Source organism: Momordica charantia (genome assembly GCF_013281855.1).
Source record: "Momordica charantia cultivar OHB3-1 chromosome 2 unlocalized genomic scaffold, Mcharantia_2.0 BLBB01000002.1, whole genome shotgun sequence".
Classification (NCBI taxonomy): domain Eukaryota; kingdom Viridiplantae; phylum Streptophyta; class Magnoliopsida; order Cucurbitales; family Cucurbitaceae; genus Momordica; species Momordica charantia.
In genome coordinates, this window is record NW_028275160.1 from 11,568,912 (window position 1) to 11,588,708 (window position 19,797).

General features: G+C 34.7%; 1 protein-coding gene across 1 annotated transcript; it reads left to right on the plus strand.

Moving 5' to 3' along the window:
• The first annotated feature begins 1,975 nt into the window (after positions 1 to 1,975).
• On the plus strand, positions 1,976 to 18,581 carry LOC111024931 (zinc finger CCCH domain protein). Its single transcript, XM_088120691.1, has 12 exons — positions 1,976 to 2,225; positions 2,448 to 3,892; positions 4,215 to 4,252; positions 5,681 to 5,856; positions 7,310 to 7,370; positions 7,465 to 7,563; positions 10,174 to 10,268; positions 13,680 to 13,793; positions 14,389 to 14,456; positions 16,589 to 16,699; positions 17,401 to 17,632; positions 18,293 to 18,581. The coding sequence occupies exons 2-12, from the start codon at positions 2,544 to 2,546 to the stop codon at positions 18,401 to 18,403; spliced, it is 2,454 nt and encodes an 817-aa protein (XP_087976817.1). The 5' UTR covers positions 1,976 to 2,225; positions 2,448 to 2,543; the 3' UTR covers positions 18,404 to 18,581.
• Positions 18,582 to 19,797: the final 1,216 nt, after the last annotated feature.

Below are 19,797 nucleotides of genomic sequence, written 5' to 3' on the forward strand. Positions count from 1 at the left end.
AATTTGACGATAATTGTAGGATATTGAAGTTTATATGGAATTTAGTTTGTCTTCGGATATATCTAACTCAAAAAGTTTAATCGTATATAATTTATAATGTTCAAGTAGTGAATTAAGCAGAAATCTGATGGTGGGGAATTACAAAAGGAGGGAAAATGATTTGGATATTTTTGTAATTAATAATATTGGTAAATCAAAAGAATAAATCTTTTTTGAATGAGTGAATTAAGGGATTAGTTTTAAAAATTTGTATGGGACCCACAATAATTAAAGAATTATGATAACGAAACTAAATCTTTTATATTTAAAAAAACGAATAATTATAATAAATATAAATGAATAAAATCGGTATTAAAATAAAATCCTACATGTAGAATCTAAAAGTGTAAAATTAAAAACAACCATCCACATTATCTCCAAAATATATTAAAAATCAAATCTTTTTATCTAACGACCACTCTTTTTATGCGAGTTTTTTTTTTCTTATCTTATTATTTATATTTTTAAAAGTAAAATTTCAAAATTTAAGTCTAAGTTGTGAAAACTAAAAAATGATTTTAAATACTTATTTTCTATTTGAAATTTAGTAATTTAAATTGTAAGCAAATAAGGATAGTTAAAAAAAACATAAAATTAGAGACAAAATTATTATCAAATTGGACTTAAAAACATAGGTATGAAATGACACATAAAAAAGTAGTCATTCTTATGCCTTTTTGGGGGAAAATAAACTAGTTTTTTCTTTTGTGTTTTGCATATATTGATTATTTATAGTATTTCTAAATTGTTTAGATGGTATATTTAGAGTGTAAATTAATTATTTGGGGTATATTGGTTTTCAAGGTATAATTTTTTTGAAAACAAGGTGAGAAACTTATAGCATGATGTGTATGAAAAAGGAAAAAGTTTTGAGGGTGTTGAATAGTTCTACTATTTATATGATATATGAATTAATGAGAAAAATGAAAGACTATTCACTTTTTAGGTTTCATTTTTTAAAATGGAGGTGTTTAGGTTCGGTTTTGAAAAAATGAAAACTTTAAGGTTCCATTTGATAATTTATTAGCCTTAAAGTTAAAGGCGAGGTTCAAACAAAGAAAGGCTTACGGTGGATACCTAGGCACCCAGAGATAAGCGACGAAATGCTTCTGGGAGTTATATTTCATATTTAGTCTTCTGTTATTTAAAAATATATTTGTCTGTTCACAATTTTTTTAGTACATTCTGATTGTTTTTCAAAATACATTTGAATTCTTAGTCAAATTTCAAAAACAATAAAAATAAAAATAAGTTTTTGAAAATTACTTTTTTAAGTTTCCAAAATATAGATTAAATTTTGTATATGTTTTTCAAAAGTATATAGAAAAATAAAAGAAATACATAAGTGAAAACAATATTTATAAGTTTAATTTACAAAAATAGAAAACAAAAAATAAATGATTATCAAATGAGCATAATTCATAAACATTCTATTTATGTAAACAAAAAAACAGGGAAGGAAAAAATCTTAACCACGAGTATATTACAACTTTTATGTGTCAAGTTAGCGCAACCATCTTCCCAATGATTAATGAGATACTTAACGACAACATTTGTCAAGAAAACCTATTCAATAAATTCTAGGACTAAAAATAAATGATTTTAAAATATTTCGACCAAAGTTAAGGTCTTAAGGACCAAAATTGTACTATTCTCCAAAAATATTTACTACCAATCAAATAGCAATAAAATAAATTTAAAAGATATTAACACAATTTTTAATTAACATATTTTACAATTAGTTAGAACTAAAAATGCTCTATATTCTAGATTCCTATTCTCATAGCACATATTTCTAATCAATAGAATTTCAAAAGAATTTTAATAAACAATGTTAGAAAATAACAAAATATCTTAATAATCATTTTCATATATTTTGATTGATTTTCATTTGGATTCTTTTTATTTTGATAACTAAATGAACGATCAACATGGGCTTGGCCAGCGCTTAAGATCGGAGATTTACTAAAAAGAAATTGGCATTGGCACCGCGGTGGAAAAATCCTGACGCCCACATCTTGAGCCGCTGTGTCGCCGTTTCACTGAAATTCACTGAAATTTTTGTCCCCCGTATTTCTCGAATTCTCTCTCAACTATTCCTTTGCATATTCCTTCGTATTTGCCGACAGTGACACACCCGCGGAGCCGGAGATGCGAAGCTAATGCGCTACTCCATGTTCGGCGAGGTAAGAAACTTCTTCTTCTTCTTCTTCTCGCTTCGTCATTAGGGGTTTCATTTTCCATCCTCCTGCCACTGGGAGTTTGTGGTGTGCATCAATTGGAACGCGAGGTGAATGAATTGATTGTTTTTTTTTTCCAATTTGTTCTGCTTGCAATCTGTTTGCGATAATGCCCTCGATGAATTTTGTCTGGGTTTTGAATGCTGTGATCTCTATTCTTTCGAACAGGTTACTTTGGACAACTGGGTTGAATTTTAGGAACATTTTTATTTCTTTGTTTTGATATCTATCGGCTGAACTGTGGGTACCCACTGACTGTTTGATATGAGTGGTGCTCCGAAGAGGTCCCATGATGATGGTGGTCACTCTTCATCTTCCAAATATCCCCACGATGATTCGAGTCCCTATCGGAAGCTTCCTTCATCACTTCCAATGCAGTATCGTCCCTCCTTTGAGATGGGTCAGGACACTCCAATGTCAAAGATTCCCCGCACGGAATCCCGCGATGGAGATAGAAGATCCCCGCTGCACTCAATGTTTCGAATGCCATCGTCCTCTAATGATCCTCATGTAGATCATTCTGCTGCTTCAGAAAGCCGGCCGGAGCTGCGGGACTCCAAGGACGGCGGAGACCTCAGGTTTGAGAATCGGGATTCGAGAGTGGAGGCTCGAGAGCTGTTTGGTGACGAGAGGAGGGATTCTCAAGCTGTGAAGTTGGAGAAGGAAACGAGATACGAGAGTAGATTGGACGATATTAAGGAAATGAAATATGACAGAGATAGTTATAACGATTACAAGGGTGAATTGAAGTCAGAAAAAGAGATTTATGGATCAGCATCCAGTCATTTGAACTGGAAAGAATCAAAAGAATACCATAGAGGAAAGAGATATCCTGAAACTTCAGTTGGAAGCATGGAACCCTGGCATGTTTCACGCACCAATTCCCAGAGTGCAGCTGAGGCTGCAAAAGAAGCCCTGACTACTGACGAGAAAGAGTATGTTGAAACAAGGGAGGCTGTTGGAGAGAACAAAATAGATTCAAAAGGTGAAGATAAATTTAAAGAGAAGGACAGGAAAAGGAAAGACACAAAGCAGCGGGATTGGGGTGATAAAGAAAAGGAAAGAAATGATCATAGGAGCAGTACTCAAGCAACAAATAGCAATATTGAGCCGAAAGACTTGTCAAAGGAAGAAAGAGATACAGACAGGTGGGAGAGGGACCGGAAAGATACCTCGAAAGACAAGGAAAGACCTCGTGAAAGGGAAAAAGACCATGCGAAGAGAGAATCATGGAATGGGATGGATAAGGAGACTTCACACCTTGAGAAGGAGTCAGGTGAAGTATCTGTGAGAATGGTGGAGCAGGATAATCCAATTTCAGATCAAAAAAAGCAAAAAGATTATGATAGCTGGAAAAATGCCGATAGAGAGGGTAGAGAGAGGAAGAAAGAGAGGGATGCAGACATTGAGGGAGATCGACCAGAAAAGCGTAGTAGGTGTCATGAAAAAGAGTCAGATGAGGGATGTGCAGATGTTGAAGGGACTTTAGACAGGGAGAGAGAGGTTTATAATTATGGTGTTCAACAGCGGAGGAGGATGCAACGTTCAAGGGGAAGCCCTCAAGTAGTGAATCGAGAACCTCGCTTTAGGCCCCGTGCTCAAGATAATGAAGGGTACATCATACAATTTTTATACAATTTCATTTTTCCTTCACTACCTAAGTTATTATTATTTACACCATACATCTTAATTCCATCTTATTTTAACCCGCTGCACGATGCTTACTCTGATACATCATAAATAAATAAACAAATAAATGACTAAATAAAATGTTTATTTGCCAATTGAAACCTACGGTCTTCATGGTACTACTATCTTGACTAAGGAGAATGCTTTTGACACTTTTTTGCTGCTCATAACTTCATGCATAAGGGTATTTCATCTTTAGTTGAAGGCGTTTGAGTTACATAACGATGTTCCTTCTCTATCTTGCAGATTACAAGGTATGCTGTCTTATTATTCTGTTCTCCTTGGTGTAAGATTCTTCTCAATTGTGACAGCTACTAGCATGCTACCTTCTGCTGGAGTGCTATTGCAAGATATATTATTCTATTTTGCACTCTCTCCCATAAGCTCTGCAAACCAGTGGTTTATCATTCTTTATGATCTGTTTAACATGAAAGTATCTTTTAACTTGGACTTATTGCTCTTGTGTCGTCAATTTAGAGCAGTTTTAGAAGTTCTATTTAGGGAACAATAACACATGGAAGGAAAAGGGCGTGTTATTTGAGAGAGGAAACTTTTTGATGAGAAACAAACTACATTTATGGTTGGAATATGTAAAAGGGAGAAAAGTTCTAGAGTTAACATAGAAGGGAGAGTAGTTAAAAAAATTGTTTTGAGCAGGGGCTCCAAAGAGTAGCAACAGAAGAAATATTTTCTCAAAGGCTTACCTGGAAAATTCTTCTCTTCCTCTTTAGCCAACACTCCCTCAAAACTGCTTTTATGTATTCAACTATAATACTTCAGCTTTCATTTAGATGAACCCAGAAACTAAAGCAATCATTCTTTCACAGAGAAAGGCATATTGCAACGAATTCTTAAAAATCCTTAATTGTCTTCTGTACAATAATTTGAAAGATGGAATTTGAAGGAACATGGGCGAGGCAGAGTAGTCCAAGTTATGGTGTATGCATAAGGTTAATGAATTATCGTTAAATATGTGGGAGGACAGAGTGTTTGGATGTATAGGAGATCAATGTGGATGTAATACTGAAGGTGTGAGGAATACAATCAATTTGGAGGATAGCGTGGAGGTGTGTATAGAAATTGAGGTAGTGTGAATTTATGTTTCTAAGGTTTTTTTCTAATTATTAGTTAGGTGTATTCTTTTGGATTAGAGTCCCTCCTCATTCTAGTTGGACTCCTTTTGTGGGTTGTTCTTTTTGTATGTCCTTATAATCCTTTCATTTTTCTCGACGAAAGCTTTTTTTCTTATTATAAAAGAAGTGTTGCTTAATCCCAAGTGAGACTAAAATGGAAAGATCTCTTGTAACTGTGGTGGAATTATTGTCTGTTGGGTTTTTGGTTAAGAATTGCGATTGTGACACCAATTGCCCTTAGGATGTGGCATGCGCATCATTGTTTTCTAGAGTTCAAATATATATATATATATATATATATATATATATATATTTTAAAGTTACATTTATTTAAAAAAAAAGAAGAAGAAAGAAAGTTGGTTGGAGACCCGTGTCTCTTAGTGTTAAAATAATGCCTTAATTTCTGTAATTTCATGCTGGAAACCCATCTTGTCTTTGTTTTATCATCTGTATATTCTAACGCCAATGCTTGATATTGAAAAGCTAAACTTTGAGAAAAGCCAAAAAAAAAAAAGGGAAAAGGAAAGCACGCCATCTACTAAATCTTTTTGCCTGTATTAAATGCATAACCTTTTTCAGGAAAACCTGAAGTCTCATCCGTGGTTTATAAAGTTGGTGAGTGCATGCAAGAACTAATAAAGTTGTGGAAGGAATATGAATCAGCGCAGATAGACAAAACTGGTGAAAGCTCGCAGAATATCCCCACTCTAGAAATTCGAATACCAGCTGAACATGTTTCTGCTACAAATAGGCAGGTAAAAGCACATTTTCTTCACAATTTTATCACAAAAGCAGATACGAGATTTACCTATCTGTTTTTAATCAGCTATAGTAACTACAGTTTCTCTTTATACCATCCTCTTTGTTTTTCGATAACAAAAGTTACACCACGCCCCCCCCCCCCCAGTGTGCATCATCTCGAGAACCCTCTACACCCCAAACTGTCCTCCTATTCTTTGCCAACCAAGTTTGCGAAACAAATTATAGACCTCTTTCTTTGTCACATAAGAGTCATGGTTGTTGACGCGAAGGTAAAAGATACTCATAGTTTTCTAGCCTCCAACATGATAGTTCGATAATATTAGTAGGACTGTAGGAGAAAAAGATTTTTTTCCCTTTTGCTTATAATTTATATATTTAATAAACTTGGAATTCAAATTTTTTTTTTTCCTTTTGTTTCTCCCTTGCTGATGTTTTTTTTATTTTTTTTTTATTTTTTAACAAGATACAAATTTTTCATTGATAAATGAAAAGGAACAAAATTGTTCAAAGATACAAACTCCAAAAGGAGTGAGCAAAAATAAAAGAAGCAAAAAATAAGAGAAGACAGTAAAACAAAGTATAAAGATGAAACATCGCTCCCTTGCTGATGTTTTTTTTAAACAAGAAACGAGATTTTTCATTGATTAATGGAAAAAACCATACAATGCTCAAAGATACAGACCCCAAAAGGAGTGAAAAAGAGATAAAAAGTAGAAAGTAAAATACAGAGCCTAAAGAGAAAGAAAAGCTTCCCAATTGCTGTAGACGGTGGATGAAGAATATCGCTCCCTTGCTGATGTTATAGTTATGTTGCAAAATTTTATCCTGTACTGTAACTCAAGGTTTTTTTTTTTTTTTTTTATGTTTTTTCTTCTTTGCTGGTGTTTTAACTACCATTAGAGCATCGATTCTAATCTAGAAGCAGGAACAACTTTGGAGATTTTTCTTCTTCTTGTTCTTCCTCTTTTTCAGAAAATGTTGTTGACTTTTTAGACAGTATTGAAGATCTTTCTCTTCTATCCAGCTCCTCAAATGTTTGATGGTTCGTTTGGTGATTGTTTTGCCTTCTCTTTAGCAAGCGGCTGTTTTTAATTTGCAAGCCCTGAAGAAGTTTTTTACTCAAGCCTCTGCTCATTCAGACTTTGGTTTTACTTTGGCATTAGGTTTAGTGGTGTTGCTTCTGCTGTAGTTTGTGGGTTTGGCCATTTGTTCTATTCACTTGTATCTTCTACATGTTTGTTCTTCGTTGGGTGTTTTTTATCTTTTTTTTTTTTTTCGCTCCCTTTAGGAGTATTTATCCTTGAACAATTTTCTTCCTTTTCATATTATCTATGAAAAGTTTGTTTCTTGTTTTTTTTTTTTAAAAAAAACCTACCACTAGAGATCTTTTTTTTATATTTTAAAATGGAAAATATAACAATTAAGGCTTTTAAACTATGTGTGCAGGTCAGGGGTGGACAACTGTGGGGAACGGATGTGTACACGTATGATTCAGATCTTGTCGCTGGTGTGTGGAACAATGTCGCACTGTTTTCTACTTCATTGAATAGATGTAAATCCATGAGAAATAATGCAGGTTGATGTTCTATTCTGTTTTCTAGTTCTCATGCATACAGGCTACTGTCGACCAACAGCTTCTCCTCCTCCACCTGCAATCCAGGAGTTGCGTGCAACAATCAGAGTATTACCTCCACAAGATTGTAAGCCTGTCGATCTGTATTTTGTTTAGTAGATGGTTATTTTATGATGGGGTTTAACCACAATCTATTTTGTTATAGTAGCTCTATATCTTTTTAGAAACAAACACTTTCACTGTTTCAACTATCAATGAAGAGTTGCAAGCATATTCCAAAAGTAATCTTTAACTCCTGGTGCCCCCAAGAGCTTATAGAAAACCACTCCAATTAGAATTAATTAGAAATGGGGAATATTTGCAAGAAGAAGAAAGGAATACTAATTTAAACAAGTAAATCTTGCCAAATCAGAATCTTCATCCTGATTTTTTGCAATTATCATTAGAAGTTCTTTTATGTCTTTTTAACCACAAGTTTCATAGAATGGACTTGACTGCGCTGAACAAACATTGCCTTTTTTGGACGTTCCTGGTTCATTTTTTTACTTTGCAAATAAGTGGGGATGGTGAGAAAAAGACAAAACTAAGACCAGTTAACCAAGTTGATCAAAATTTGAGAAGCAAACCGGGTTTGAAGACTAGCCTTTTTTCTCTAGAGATGACCCAAGGCCACAAGTGCCAACCACCTTTATGCACTTTCACGTAAAAGATATAAAAGTTCAAAAAGAGGGGGTCATGTGCTTTGGAGATGTAACTTTGCTATGGAGACCTTCACTGTTTCCTCGGCCCATTTCTTGTTGCTTGATGGTTTTGGAGGTGTTGTGGCATCCTCCATTTAGAAAGAAGGGAGGCGTTTTTTGGAGGACTATCTTTTTCGCTGTGTTCTGGAACATTTGGCTCAAGAGAGACAAAAAAAGGGTTAGGGTAGAGATGCCCTAGGGGAGGGGGATTTGGTCTACGGCTAAGTTCAACACCTCTCTTTGGGTCTCTGTAAACAAAGAGTTTTGTTTTTATCCTTTATTTCTTGTTCAGATTTGTTGGGCCTACAGCAGCCCCCCCCCCCCCCCCCCCCCCCCCCCTATCTTGTTGTACATCCTTCATTTACTCTATGACAGTATTTTCGTTATTGCCCAGTTGTATATCATTTCATGCTTGTCCATCATGATTCATGAACACAATCAGGTCCAACTTCTGATGATTACTCCATCAGTTATCATTACCTCTTATGCAAACCTTTGCTTAACATGACTTGGAATTTTGCCAGCGAACAATCCTAAATCAAGAGTGGGCCTCCCTGGCCAATCTACTTTCCTTGGATCACCTTATGGTTGGATGTGTCTTCCGGGTGTGTTAGGATCTTTCTCCACTAGGTCTCTCTAGACAACTTTGGTAAACAAGGGTGCTTCTTCATGCCAGTCATATGCAGAAGCATATGACCTGGTAGGTACCCTAAAAAGGGTAAAGCTTTTCCTATGGGAACTCAGTCTTAAGAGCATCAACACAGGAGGTATCCATAATTTTATCTTTCCTTGAAACAAGGTAGGCATCCGTCATTTGTGAATTTACTTGAGTTGGTGCATCTTGGAGAGGCCGAGCCACAAGGTGGGAGTTTTTTTGATTGCCCCCTTGCAAACAGATTTTGGACCTTCATATTCTGCTCCTTCAGCTGGCATGTGGCCTTCCCTATTAAAAAAGTCTTTTTGATTATGGCTTGGTTGGTCAGAATAATTGATGTTTCTGTTACTATTGATAATTTTGGTTATGGATGCATATCTCCATGCATCAAGTGCATTTGTACCTTCTATCTATTGGCATAGAACATAAATCAAAAAATGGAAAAAGGAAAAAACCTGGTTGCTATCATAAATTAAGTCCCTCAAATACCCTTTCTATGCTGATAAAACGGCCAAGAGGAGTAGATGTACAAATACACCATATAAAGTACAAGCCAAATTGAGATGCAGGTCTCCAAGAAAATAACAAGAAATTATCTGTAATTACAGAAAGTGGCAAATCAAAGAGATAAATAAACTTCACTCGTCAGATAATTGTTAACTCATATAAAAGCATATATAAGTTTCTCTTTCTCTCTCTGTCTCTCTCTTTTTTTTTTTAATGATTTTTGGGATTCTATTTTATTTTCTGCACTCACATAGCGTAAATTCTGTTGTTCTTTCAATTCTTAGTCTTAATCAACTTTTGGTCATACGGGTGAGTTTTTTGGTAATCTTACCTGGCTTATGTATAACTTTTCCTTGTTTTGTACTATTTCAGACTATCAGTGAAGTAATATTAAACCACCTTTCACACTAAAAGTTTAAGCTGATCGATTACTATAAATTTAATCATTTACCAATACTTTAACACTCCCTTCACTTGTGGGCTTAGAAATTTGCACAAGATTCAACGAAGTTTGTCAATATTAATTGAAGAATAAATGACATTATAGGCGTTCGAACACAGGACTTCTACCCTAATACTGTGTTAAATCACCGGTGAGCCCAAAAGCTTAAATTGATGAGCTGTGACAAATTTAATCATTTGTCAATACTTTAATAAATACTCACATTTTAAAAAATAAATGCTTTCTCTTTTAAAATTTTAAATACCAATATTATATTTTAAAACAACATCAGAACTTTAGTAGCTTACTCATTCCTTATTTATTTTGTTAAAAATATTAGTTCTTTCTATTTGTTCATATCTTTTTATAATGTTCTATTTAATTTTGTGTTAGGTTACATTTCTACTCTACGAAATAATGTTCGATCTCGAGCTTGGGGAGCTGCTATTGGCTGTAGTTATTGTGTCGAAAGATGCTGCATTGTGAAGGTAGTGAAGCTTTTAAACTTTTGGAAACAGCTTCTAAAACTCGAATATTATCTTAAGATTTAATGTATTTAGATAGATATATAGGTACACAGAAATCACTTTCTCAGGTATTAGAAATGCGTGTGTATATATATATATATGTATGTATGTAGATATGTATATACACACATACCACACACACATGAATATTTTTAAAAGAAGAAAATCGGCCCCAACATGTGTATAAATTAATGTGTTGCCATGTCCATGTCATGTCGTATCCTTGTCCCATGCCCATGCCTGTGCTTCTTAAGACAATGCTATTAGGACCATGGTTCTTGACCTATTAACAAGGTAACCTAACCATCAAGAACAAGTACCCACTTTGATTGTGGACTTCTTCACAATGTTGACCTGCCGAAAATCGGCCCCAACATGTGTAGAAATTAATGTGTTGCCATGTCCATGTCATGTCGTATCCTTGTCCCATGCCCATGCCTGTGCTTCTTAAGACAATGCTATTAGGACCATGGTTCTTGACCTATTAACAAGGTAACCTAACCATCAAGAACAAGTACCCACTTTGATTGTGGACTTCTTCACAATGTTGACCTGCCACTTGGGGGTGATCAAAGGAGAAGGATTTTTTTGGTTCTATGATAGAGGATATTAGTGACAAAGTTCAAAGATGGGAAAAGGACTATTTATGTTCAAAGGAGGAAGGTTGGTGCTTTTTCCTTGAGTATGCAATTTATGCCAGGTGAAACCTTAGATCATTTATTTCTTCATTGCCCTTTTGCTTTGAGGTGTTGGGCTCTCCTTCAAAAGGAGTTTGGCTTGTCTGCATGTTTGCTGAGGCAGACGGATGATTGAGTTGTAGAAGCACCTCAAGCTTAAAAATAAAGCTTGAATATTGTGGAGATATGCGACTAGGGCTTTGCTGTGGGGTTTTTGGCGGGAGAGGAATCACAGATCTTTTGATGATAAATCTACTGATTTATTTATTTTTTTGAATAATGTACACTTTATTGCTTCTTGGCTCTGGTGGAGCCACAGATACAATTGATTCTTTTATAATTACTCTCCTACCATGATCCTTTAATCTTGGAAGGTCTTTATGTGTTAGTTCTCTTGGGGGTTATCGCTTCCCCTGCCCTCAGGTTGTTTCGTTCTTTTTTTTTTTTATTAATTCTAATCTCAGGTTTCTTACCCAAAAAAAAGGGGGAAAAAAAAAGAGGCTCTCCCATCGAGCTCACAAGCATCTCAATCCATGATCATCATTACACAAGGAATATGAGATACAACTCCAAATGGACCAGGTGACCAGCCATCCATGTCGAGCCCATACTTGGGACATGATCACAAAATGCCACAAGGACCTCTCTCATTTTACCAACCCCATAGCCATAGCCACCTAAGGACACCTTGTTTGTCCTTGCAAAAACCAATATATTTCAGATTTCAGAGCCTTGCACCAGATCTTTTGCAGACAGCCTTTCCCTCGCCAAATGCAGGAACTTGGCTTCTTGCAGGCACAACATTCGGATGGAAAGAACCAATTGCGTCTCATCCAACTTTGAAAGGCCCAACCATATATGGGACAACATTGTTTATTTTATGTCTTTGTGGGCTATTATGTCAAAATCTTTTTGAAATTACTCCTTTATTGACTTACAAACATATTGGAAAGCTTTTATGTAGCTCCTTGGTTCTTCAATACTTTTCAATCTTTCAATGGAAGTGCTTGTTTCTTTTCTTTTCCCTAAGAAAAAAAATACATTTCTTCTGGGGGAAAAGATATGGCTAGATATTTGTAGCTTTGGAAATAAATTTTTGACAAAGGAAATGAATTTTTTTTCATTGATAAAATGAAAAATAACATAGAAGTCACCTCTCCGTGGAAGATTAAAGTTTCTAAGAAGATCAAGTTCTTCGGGTGGCAGGTCCTTCTTGGGAAAGTTAATACCTTGGATCGTATTCAGAGGATGTCGAGTTTTTGCTTGGGTCCGCAGTGGTGTGTTCTCTGTAAGAGTGCGTCGGAGGACCTTGATCATATACTGTGGACTTGTCAGTTTGCTCAGGAACTTTGGCATCGTTTCTTTTTGTGCTTCGGGATTTCCTAGGTCCATGCCAGGGATTGTAGGGCTATGATGGAGGAGGTCCATGCCAGGGTCGTTTTTTGTGGCAGACTTGCTTTCTAGCTATGTTATGGGGTATTTGGCTGGAGAAGAATCATAGAGCGTTTAGGGGGGTGAATAAGTCTGTGGACTATGTTTGGGACATTGTTAGGTTTTATACTTCGTTATGGGGCTCGATTTCTCATCTCTTTTGTAATTATTCGCTTGGCCTTATTCTTTTGGATTGGAGTCCTTTTCTTTAGGGGGCTTCCTCCTGCTGGGCTGTCTTTTTGTATGCCCCTTTTAGGCCTTTTGGTGTATTTTGTATCTTTTTCATTTTTCTGAATGAAAGTTTTGTTTCATATAAAAAAAAACAGCCCAACCAAAAACCAAAAATTACAAAACACTCAAAACCCAACCAATAAACATAGCGAGGACCACACAAAAACCTTAAAGGTATCTGACTAAACAAAAATACAACCAAGAAAGGAGAGAAGACGTCACCAGGGACACTAAGGAGCTTGGAAAATGGCCAACAAATCAACCCTTTGTGGAAGCTAAACAGGAAACTCAATAATGGAAATCAACACCACTGGACCTTTGAAATTTTGCTTGCACCAGTTCGTAATATCAATGAAAAGTTCGTGTCCTTTAAAAATTGTACGAGGAGCATGTTAAAAGATCAACTGAGCAAGCAATTTTATCGAGTAATTAAAGAATTTTCACCTTATGGATCTCATTGATTTGTCTTTGCTAGCCTTTTTGCTCCATCTATTGATGGAACCACCTGCGTTCTTGCCTTGGTAACACTTCATCTTAGTTCATTAGTTGGCTTCTTGTGAAATAAAAATTAGAATGGAATAAGAAGTTTACTTTAGAATGTTTTGCCATAGCCAAATTCAAAGCTTCTCACTCGTGTGTTTTCTCCAATCTCTTCTCCAATTACTCTCCTAGTATGCTTTGTATGAATTGGGTGGCATTTGTAACTCCCCATTAGTGGCCTTATTGTCTTTGATATCCTTACTTTTTGTGTTTTGCATTTTTTTGTTTACTATTTTTGCTCCTAACGGAGTTTGTATCTTTGGACAATTTGGTTCTTTTTCATCTATCATTCATATCTTGTTCCAAAAAAAAAAAAAAAAAAAAGAAAAGAAAGAAGTTTACTCTAGATGTTGTAATGTAATAAGTTTTTTATTCCGTATTACTTTAGTCTCTGGGATTTTTATTTTGGGTGATTTTTAATTGATTTTAGAGCCAGTTGCACCATACTGATCTTTGTTTTGTGAATGCTTCTTTCAACTTTTTTTATCCTCAGAAAGGAGGTGGAGCCATTGACCTTGAGCCGTGTCTTACCCATACATCTGCAGTTGAGCCCACACTTGCTCCTGTGGCCGTTGAGCGAACAATGACTACAAGGGCTGCAGCTTCTGTAATACTTCGAAATAATATTTAACCTTTTTTATTTCTAAGTTGAATTTTGAGGTTCTAGCAGTATATCTTTCTATCTTCAGATATACAATAAGAAAACAATTTTCTTGATCGTGCTGTAAGATTGCTTCCTTTTACACATATAAGAAAGGAAATGGCTGTTGATATTTGACTGATGATATAATAAAAAGGTTCTCCAAGGATTTGAATGTGATGCAACTGCATACCATCAATGAATTGTTTCTTATAAGAAAAGAGGAAAAGAAAAAGTGATACAACTGCTTGATTTGATTATTAGAACTGAAAGCAAGAATTTTTGGCTGCAAGTAAATGGTGACAGAGATGGCTGTCCTGCTCTTTATCTGTTCTCTAAATTGTAGTTTTATAAAACGCCCTGCTTACTGTCTATTTCATACTATGTAACTCATATTTCAGTCTCACCATCCTCGTAGCATAATAAAATTTCAAGATTGAATATATTATTAGGCATTTCAAAGGAATAACATAAATATCTATCATTGCTGTGATTTTTCATTTCATTATGGTTTGTTTTAAATAAAATAATAATGATTTACATGTTATGCTATATTTTTCAGAATGCATTGCGTCAACAAAGGTTTGTAAGAGAAGTTACGATTCAGTACAACCTCTGCAATGAACCATGGTATACTTCAATCTTCTCTTTTAATCTGCATCTGCAGGTCTCTGCCAGAATGCTAACTTCTTACACATGTGCAAAATGATCTGGAAAATCATGTTTTGATTTTTTTGTTTCTTTTGTAATAATATACTTGTATTTGCGGTCTGTTTATCTCAGCTTTCATGCATTTCTCATTGTGTTTACCCATCATTTTTTTTTAAATTATCATCGCAAGATCAAACATAATACATTATATTTGTAGTTTGTTGGAATGCATTTACATTCCATGGCCATATATGTGATATTTCCTTCTCCCTGACAGTTGAGCTGTGATCAATGAATCTTCAGAACTCCTAAATTGTATCCAATTATTATTAACATTTTAAACGACTTTTCTGGCTTGGTAGGCTTAAACTTAGCCTAGAGACTTATGCTTCTGTTGGATCATAAGGGGCTTACGCCTCTTACGGAAGAGGCTTGCACCTCCATGAGAACACTATTGTTGGGTCTTTACACATGGTGTAATGATGGGAAGAATAATATTAATTTGCGTGATTCTTCAAAAATATAGAAATTTTGTGAATGTAATGATAATACATGATTGTGGTAATTTGCCTTGTTACTGCCTTCACCGCCCAAGGTTTAAATAGCATTGAAGACAAAAATTTAAACAATGATAAGTCAAAATTCTATAGGCAATGACAATAATGTTAAGAACGAAGTTTAGAATCTTTATTTAAGATAAATGACAATGGACAGTCATATTTTCTTGGGGCTCACGCCACATACCGCTTCAAAAGAAAAGTCTTGATACTGCCTTAGCCATTTAAAACAATATTCTCCACTGTTTAGTAGCCTTGGTCTTTTATATATATTAAGAAACCTAAGTGAGCCATAATGCCATTAAAGCATTTCATCCTTTTTTTTGGGTGATAAGAATTGAGAATATATTGATATTAAAAAAAACTACTCGCGAACTTTGTCAGTCTACCTTCTATGGGTTAAAAAAGGAGGCCTTGGTCCTCAATTTGAAAACAACAATAGGTCATTTCCTAGATGCTATGATTTCTCTGTTTAGGTGAGTAATGAGTTACTATCCATTCCCTTTTTATGATGAACTGGGTCTTCTAGAAGACTAAGTATTAGGCATACGTTATTGAGATGGTTGTCAATGGTCTATTGTTTAATTAGGAGGTTTGGAATTTTTTTCCTTTGTTTCTTCTAGAGTACCTTTTAAATAGTCTTTTCGATAGTCCTTGTTTCAAGTATATTTGTTTATTTTAGCTTTTAGCTTCCTCTCATTAGTACTTGATGCAAGAGCAAGTTATCATACATATATGTGTATACATCTGTATTTATGTATTTAACGTATCGATCCATCTATCTCTGTGTGAGTGAATTCATAGTCAGTGTTTGAGCTGGTCTACATGTATCTCAAGACAACTACATGACTTTAGAATAGGTATTTACTATTTACATATACCTAATACTTAGTGGTTCAGATTAGTCTACATGTATCTCAACTAATTTTAAAACCCAACCACTTGACTCTACGAAATTAGTATTGGCTCATAGACTAATATTCTAGTAGGCCTCTACAAGAGTTAGAACCTATCATCACAATGACATTTGGGGTTTAAATTTTGTTTCTTCTATCACTAGGCTTTTTAGGAAATTGGTGATATTTGATATATCTAAGCTCTTTTACAACATTATTTCAATAATTTGTTAAAGTGCACCAACCACCATGAGTTAGTGGTCAAAGGGGCAAGTTTTAAGCACTTATATGTTTTCCAAATGTTACAGGATTAGGCAAATGTTATAGGAGATTAGTTGTGTTGCATATAAGTGGTTGATCGTTCAAATACCTATGTTTATCATGGAGGAAAAAAGATTATTTATACTAGTGCCTTGCTTTCACGAATTGTGGCAGTTACTGGCACTGTTATGATGTTATTTCTTATGTTTCTTGTACACTACATAACATAGCCATGAATCTTGCATCGTATGATATCTTATGTTTCCTGTACACTACATAACATAGCCATGACAAAGCCATGAATCTTGCATAGTATGATATCTCATGGTGTTCATGGATTTACCATATAAAATTGCAGAATGTTCATCTTTAATGTTCCATTTACAAATATCTCCAGGATCAAATACAGTATAAGTATTGTTGCTGACAAAGGCTTAAAAAAGCCCCTTTATACATCTGCACGGTTGAAGAAGGGAGAAGTTTTGTATCTAGAAACCCATTCGTGCAGGTATGTCAAGTCCCAGCCATGATGTTTACCTTTACATCTCATAAACAAACTTCAAATTAATATCTTGTTGCTACAGTTATTCATTGTTTTTATTTTTTTTTAAACCAGAAACAAACTTTTCATTAACATATATGAAAATAAATAGAAGTTCAAAGGTACAAATTCCCCAAGGAATGAAATGAGTAAATGCGGTAAAATAAAATAAAACATCAATTAGGGCGCTAAAGGGGCCTCCCAAGAGGAATAAATTGTGGAGATTGTGTAATCCTTAAATAAAGGCGAGAATGAGCACCCCTTAGAAGTTTTAAACTTGGCTAGATCCCGACAATCCAACCAAACCCTTTGCTTGTTTTCGAATATCCTACGGTTTCTTCCACACCATAGTTTATGATGGGACTGCAATTAAAAGGGGAAATCTTCCTTTTGTATATTTCACTTATCAATGAAATTCAGTTCTTACAAAATAACTCATTTGTAAGGCTATCATGGAGGGCCATATTACCGGATAATCGGGACCCATACAACTGGGTTATTTGAATTATAGTACTAGTTTTATTTCAATATATACACATTGCAATTTGCATTCTGGGTACATGTCCTGATGCGCACATGAAGACAAAAATTTGGAAACCTCATTTGACTGAATTACCACATCCTTTAATCATATGCAAATCATAATCTATCTGAACTACTGTGTGAAGGTATGAACTCAGCTTTTCTGGAGAGAAAATGGTGAAAACCATTGCAGCATCTCAGGGCCATGAAGCCGAAGCCGAGAAATCTCAGAATCACTTTGTGCACTGCCCAAATGGTGATAGAACTGATAATGATAATACTTTGATTGATGTGTTTCGGTGGTCTCGCTGTAAGAAGCCACTGCCCCAGAAGGTTATGCGTTCTATTGGTATTCCACTGCCTTCCGAACACATGGAGGTACTTCTCTCGAGTTTTGTCTTAACCTTTGAAAGTTCAGTATATGTGCTCTTTTTTTTTAATCAGAAGCCTCTTGCATTTACAATGATTTTTTACTTCCAAGATTGCTCTATAGTGAGCTCTCTGGTCCGTGTTAGAATCTGATTGCAGTAGTTGCCATGAGTTTAATTTCAAGTTTCAGTTAGCGGCCATATCACACCTCTTTGAATCATAGGAGGTAATATTAAGTTGCTATGTCCCTGATTTTATATTGTTACCCACAAGCATGTTGACCCTTTCCGAGAACGTGGATGATCAAAGTTGGTTAATGTGTTAAGATCATAACATAGAAGAGATTGGCAAGATAAATAGGACATCGTGGCTTTGAGAATCTTCAACTTTTTCTTTTTGAGTATAACAAATGGGGTTGGAGGATTCGAACTCATAACCTCTTGGTAAGAGATAGGTATAAATCATCGTTGAGTTAAGTTCATGTTGGTTTTGAGAATCTCCTAACTTTGGCTTCTTATTTGCTGTGAACTACAATCTCGTTGAGTTAAGTTCATGTTGGTTTTGAGAATCTCCTAACTTTGGCTTCTTATTTGCTGTGAGCCACCAGATTGTAGTACAGTAGTAGTATGCTGTAAGCCTAGCATACATTTATCTTTCTTTCTTTTTTAGGTACTTGAGGATAATCTAGACTGGGAAGATGTGCAGTGGTCACAAACTGGCGTTTGGATAGCTGGAAAAGAGTATCTACTTGCTCGTGTGCATTTCCTATCCATGAATTAGTTACATTTTTATGTTTTATTTTGTGATTCTTAGATGTATGAGAATATGTATCAAATAGTGATATTTCAGAGTAGTATGATGTTATTTCAACCGTGCGAAAATTCCATGCGGAAAACTGGACTCTTGTTCTTGCATCGCATTATTATATTCACAAAACTAGACTTGGAGTTGGTGTTTAGTTTAATTTCTTCATCAAGCATCCAACACCCTTCAACTTTTTGGGAGTGCCTGAATGATTTGACATCTTATGTAATTACCTTGCCCCATCCCGTTGCCATCTTGGATGATCTATTTGATATTCATGAAGGTAGTAGCTTTGAAATGAACAGAGTTCTTTATTCAGTAATTCTGTAAATTAGCTACTTATTTCTTTCACCAATACCTTTTAAGGAGGGGTCCATGTCTTGTGTTGCAAATTATATATCAATCTATATATATTCTATCATATGCTTCATGAAGAATTAAATTCATTTGCGTGACTTAAGAAAGTCTAGACTTTGTTTTTTGCTTTGAAGCGACAAGTACTAGCACAACTGTTGAATTCTAGAGTATTCAAAAAGCACTATAGTTTCATAGTTTCATATTTTCCTGTCATCCTTTTGAGTTCTACAAATAGAATCCTAGATTTTGGTCAGTGAAGAGTCTCAATACTATTGGCTAAGTTCTATGCCTCTTTTCTCGTGGAATTGGAGATGGAGATTTTAAGCTCCGAGGAGTTGGGTGATAATAGCAAATTTAGCTTAAATAATTGCAAATTTGTCTCAATATCGTGCAAATGTAAGAATTCATATATTATCAATCGTTAAAAAATAACTCATGAAAATTTATTAATGATATAAAAATGATATGCTGGTAATATAAAAATTATATCGATGATAATGATAGAAAAGTAGTGCATCGTTGATGATTTTTGTTTTGACAAATTTACAAATACGGCAATTAGTTTTACCATCTACTATTAACTTCCCTAAATTTGAACTTATATCAAACCTAAGCAATGAGAATTAAGGTTGCTTCAAAAATATTTCTATAACAATGTCAACAACATATTTTGACTTATGATTTGTCAACTTAAATCAGTAAATTGTACTGCAAAAAATTAAAAAAATTAAAAATACACCATTGACTACCCCTTGACTACCATTAAATTTCTAACACTATCATTAACAATTGGAACAATATTAAAGTCTCTTTGGTAATGTTTTTTATTTCTAATTTTTGAGAAATATAAGTATTTGGTTAACTATTTTAATTTTTTGTTCCTCATTTTTAGAAATGTTTCCAAAATTGTGTAAAAATTTTGGAAAACAATAAAATCAAGTTTTTTATTCCTATTTTTAAATTTTCTAAAGCATAGATAAAAATATTATTTTATTATTTGTAAATTATAGAAT

What these genes read in the sequence shown, in the direction of transcription:
- LOC111024931 (XM_088120691.1), top strand. Translation starts at nt 2,544, where the DNA reads ATGAGTGGTGCTCCGAAGAGGTCCCATGATGATGGTGGTCACTCTTCA. An exon ending in TTATTATTCTGTTCTCCTTG is followed by an intron (nt 4,253 to 5,680) that starts GTGTAAGATTCT and finishes AACCTTTTTCAG; the next exon opens with GAAAACCTGAAGTCTCATCC. An exon ending in TGCCTTCCGAACACATGGAG is followed by an intron (nt 17,633 to 18,292) that starts GTACTTCTCTCG and finishes TTTCTTTTTTAG; the next exon opens with GTACTTGAGGATAATCTAGA.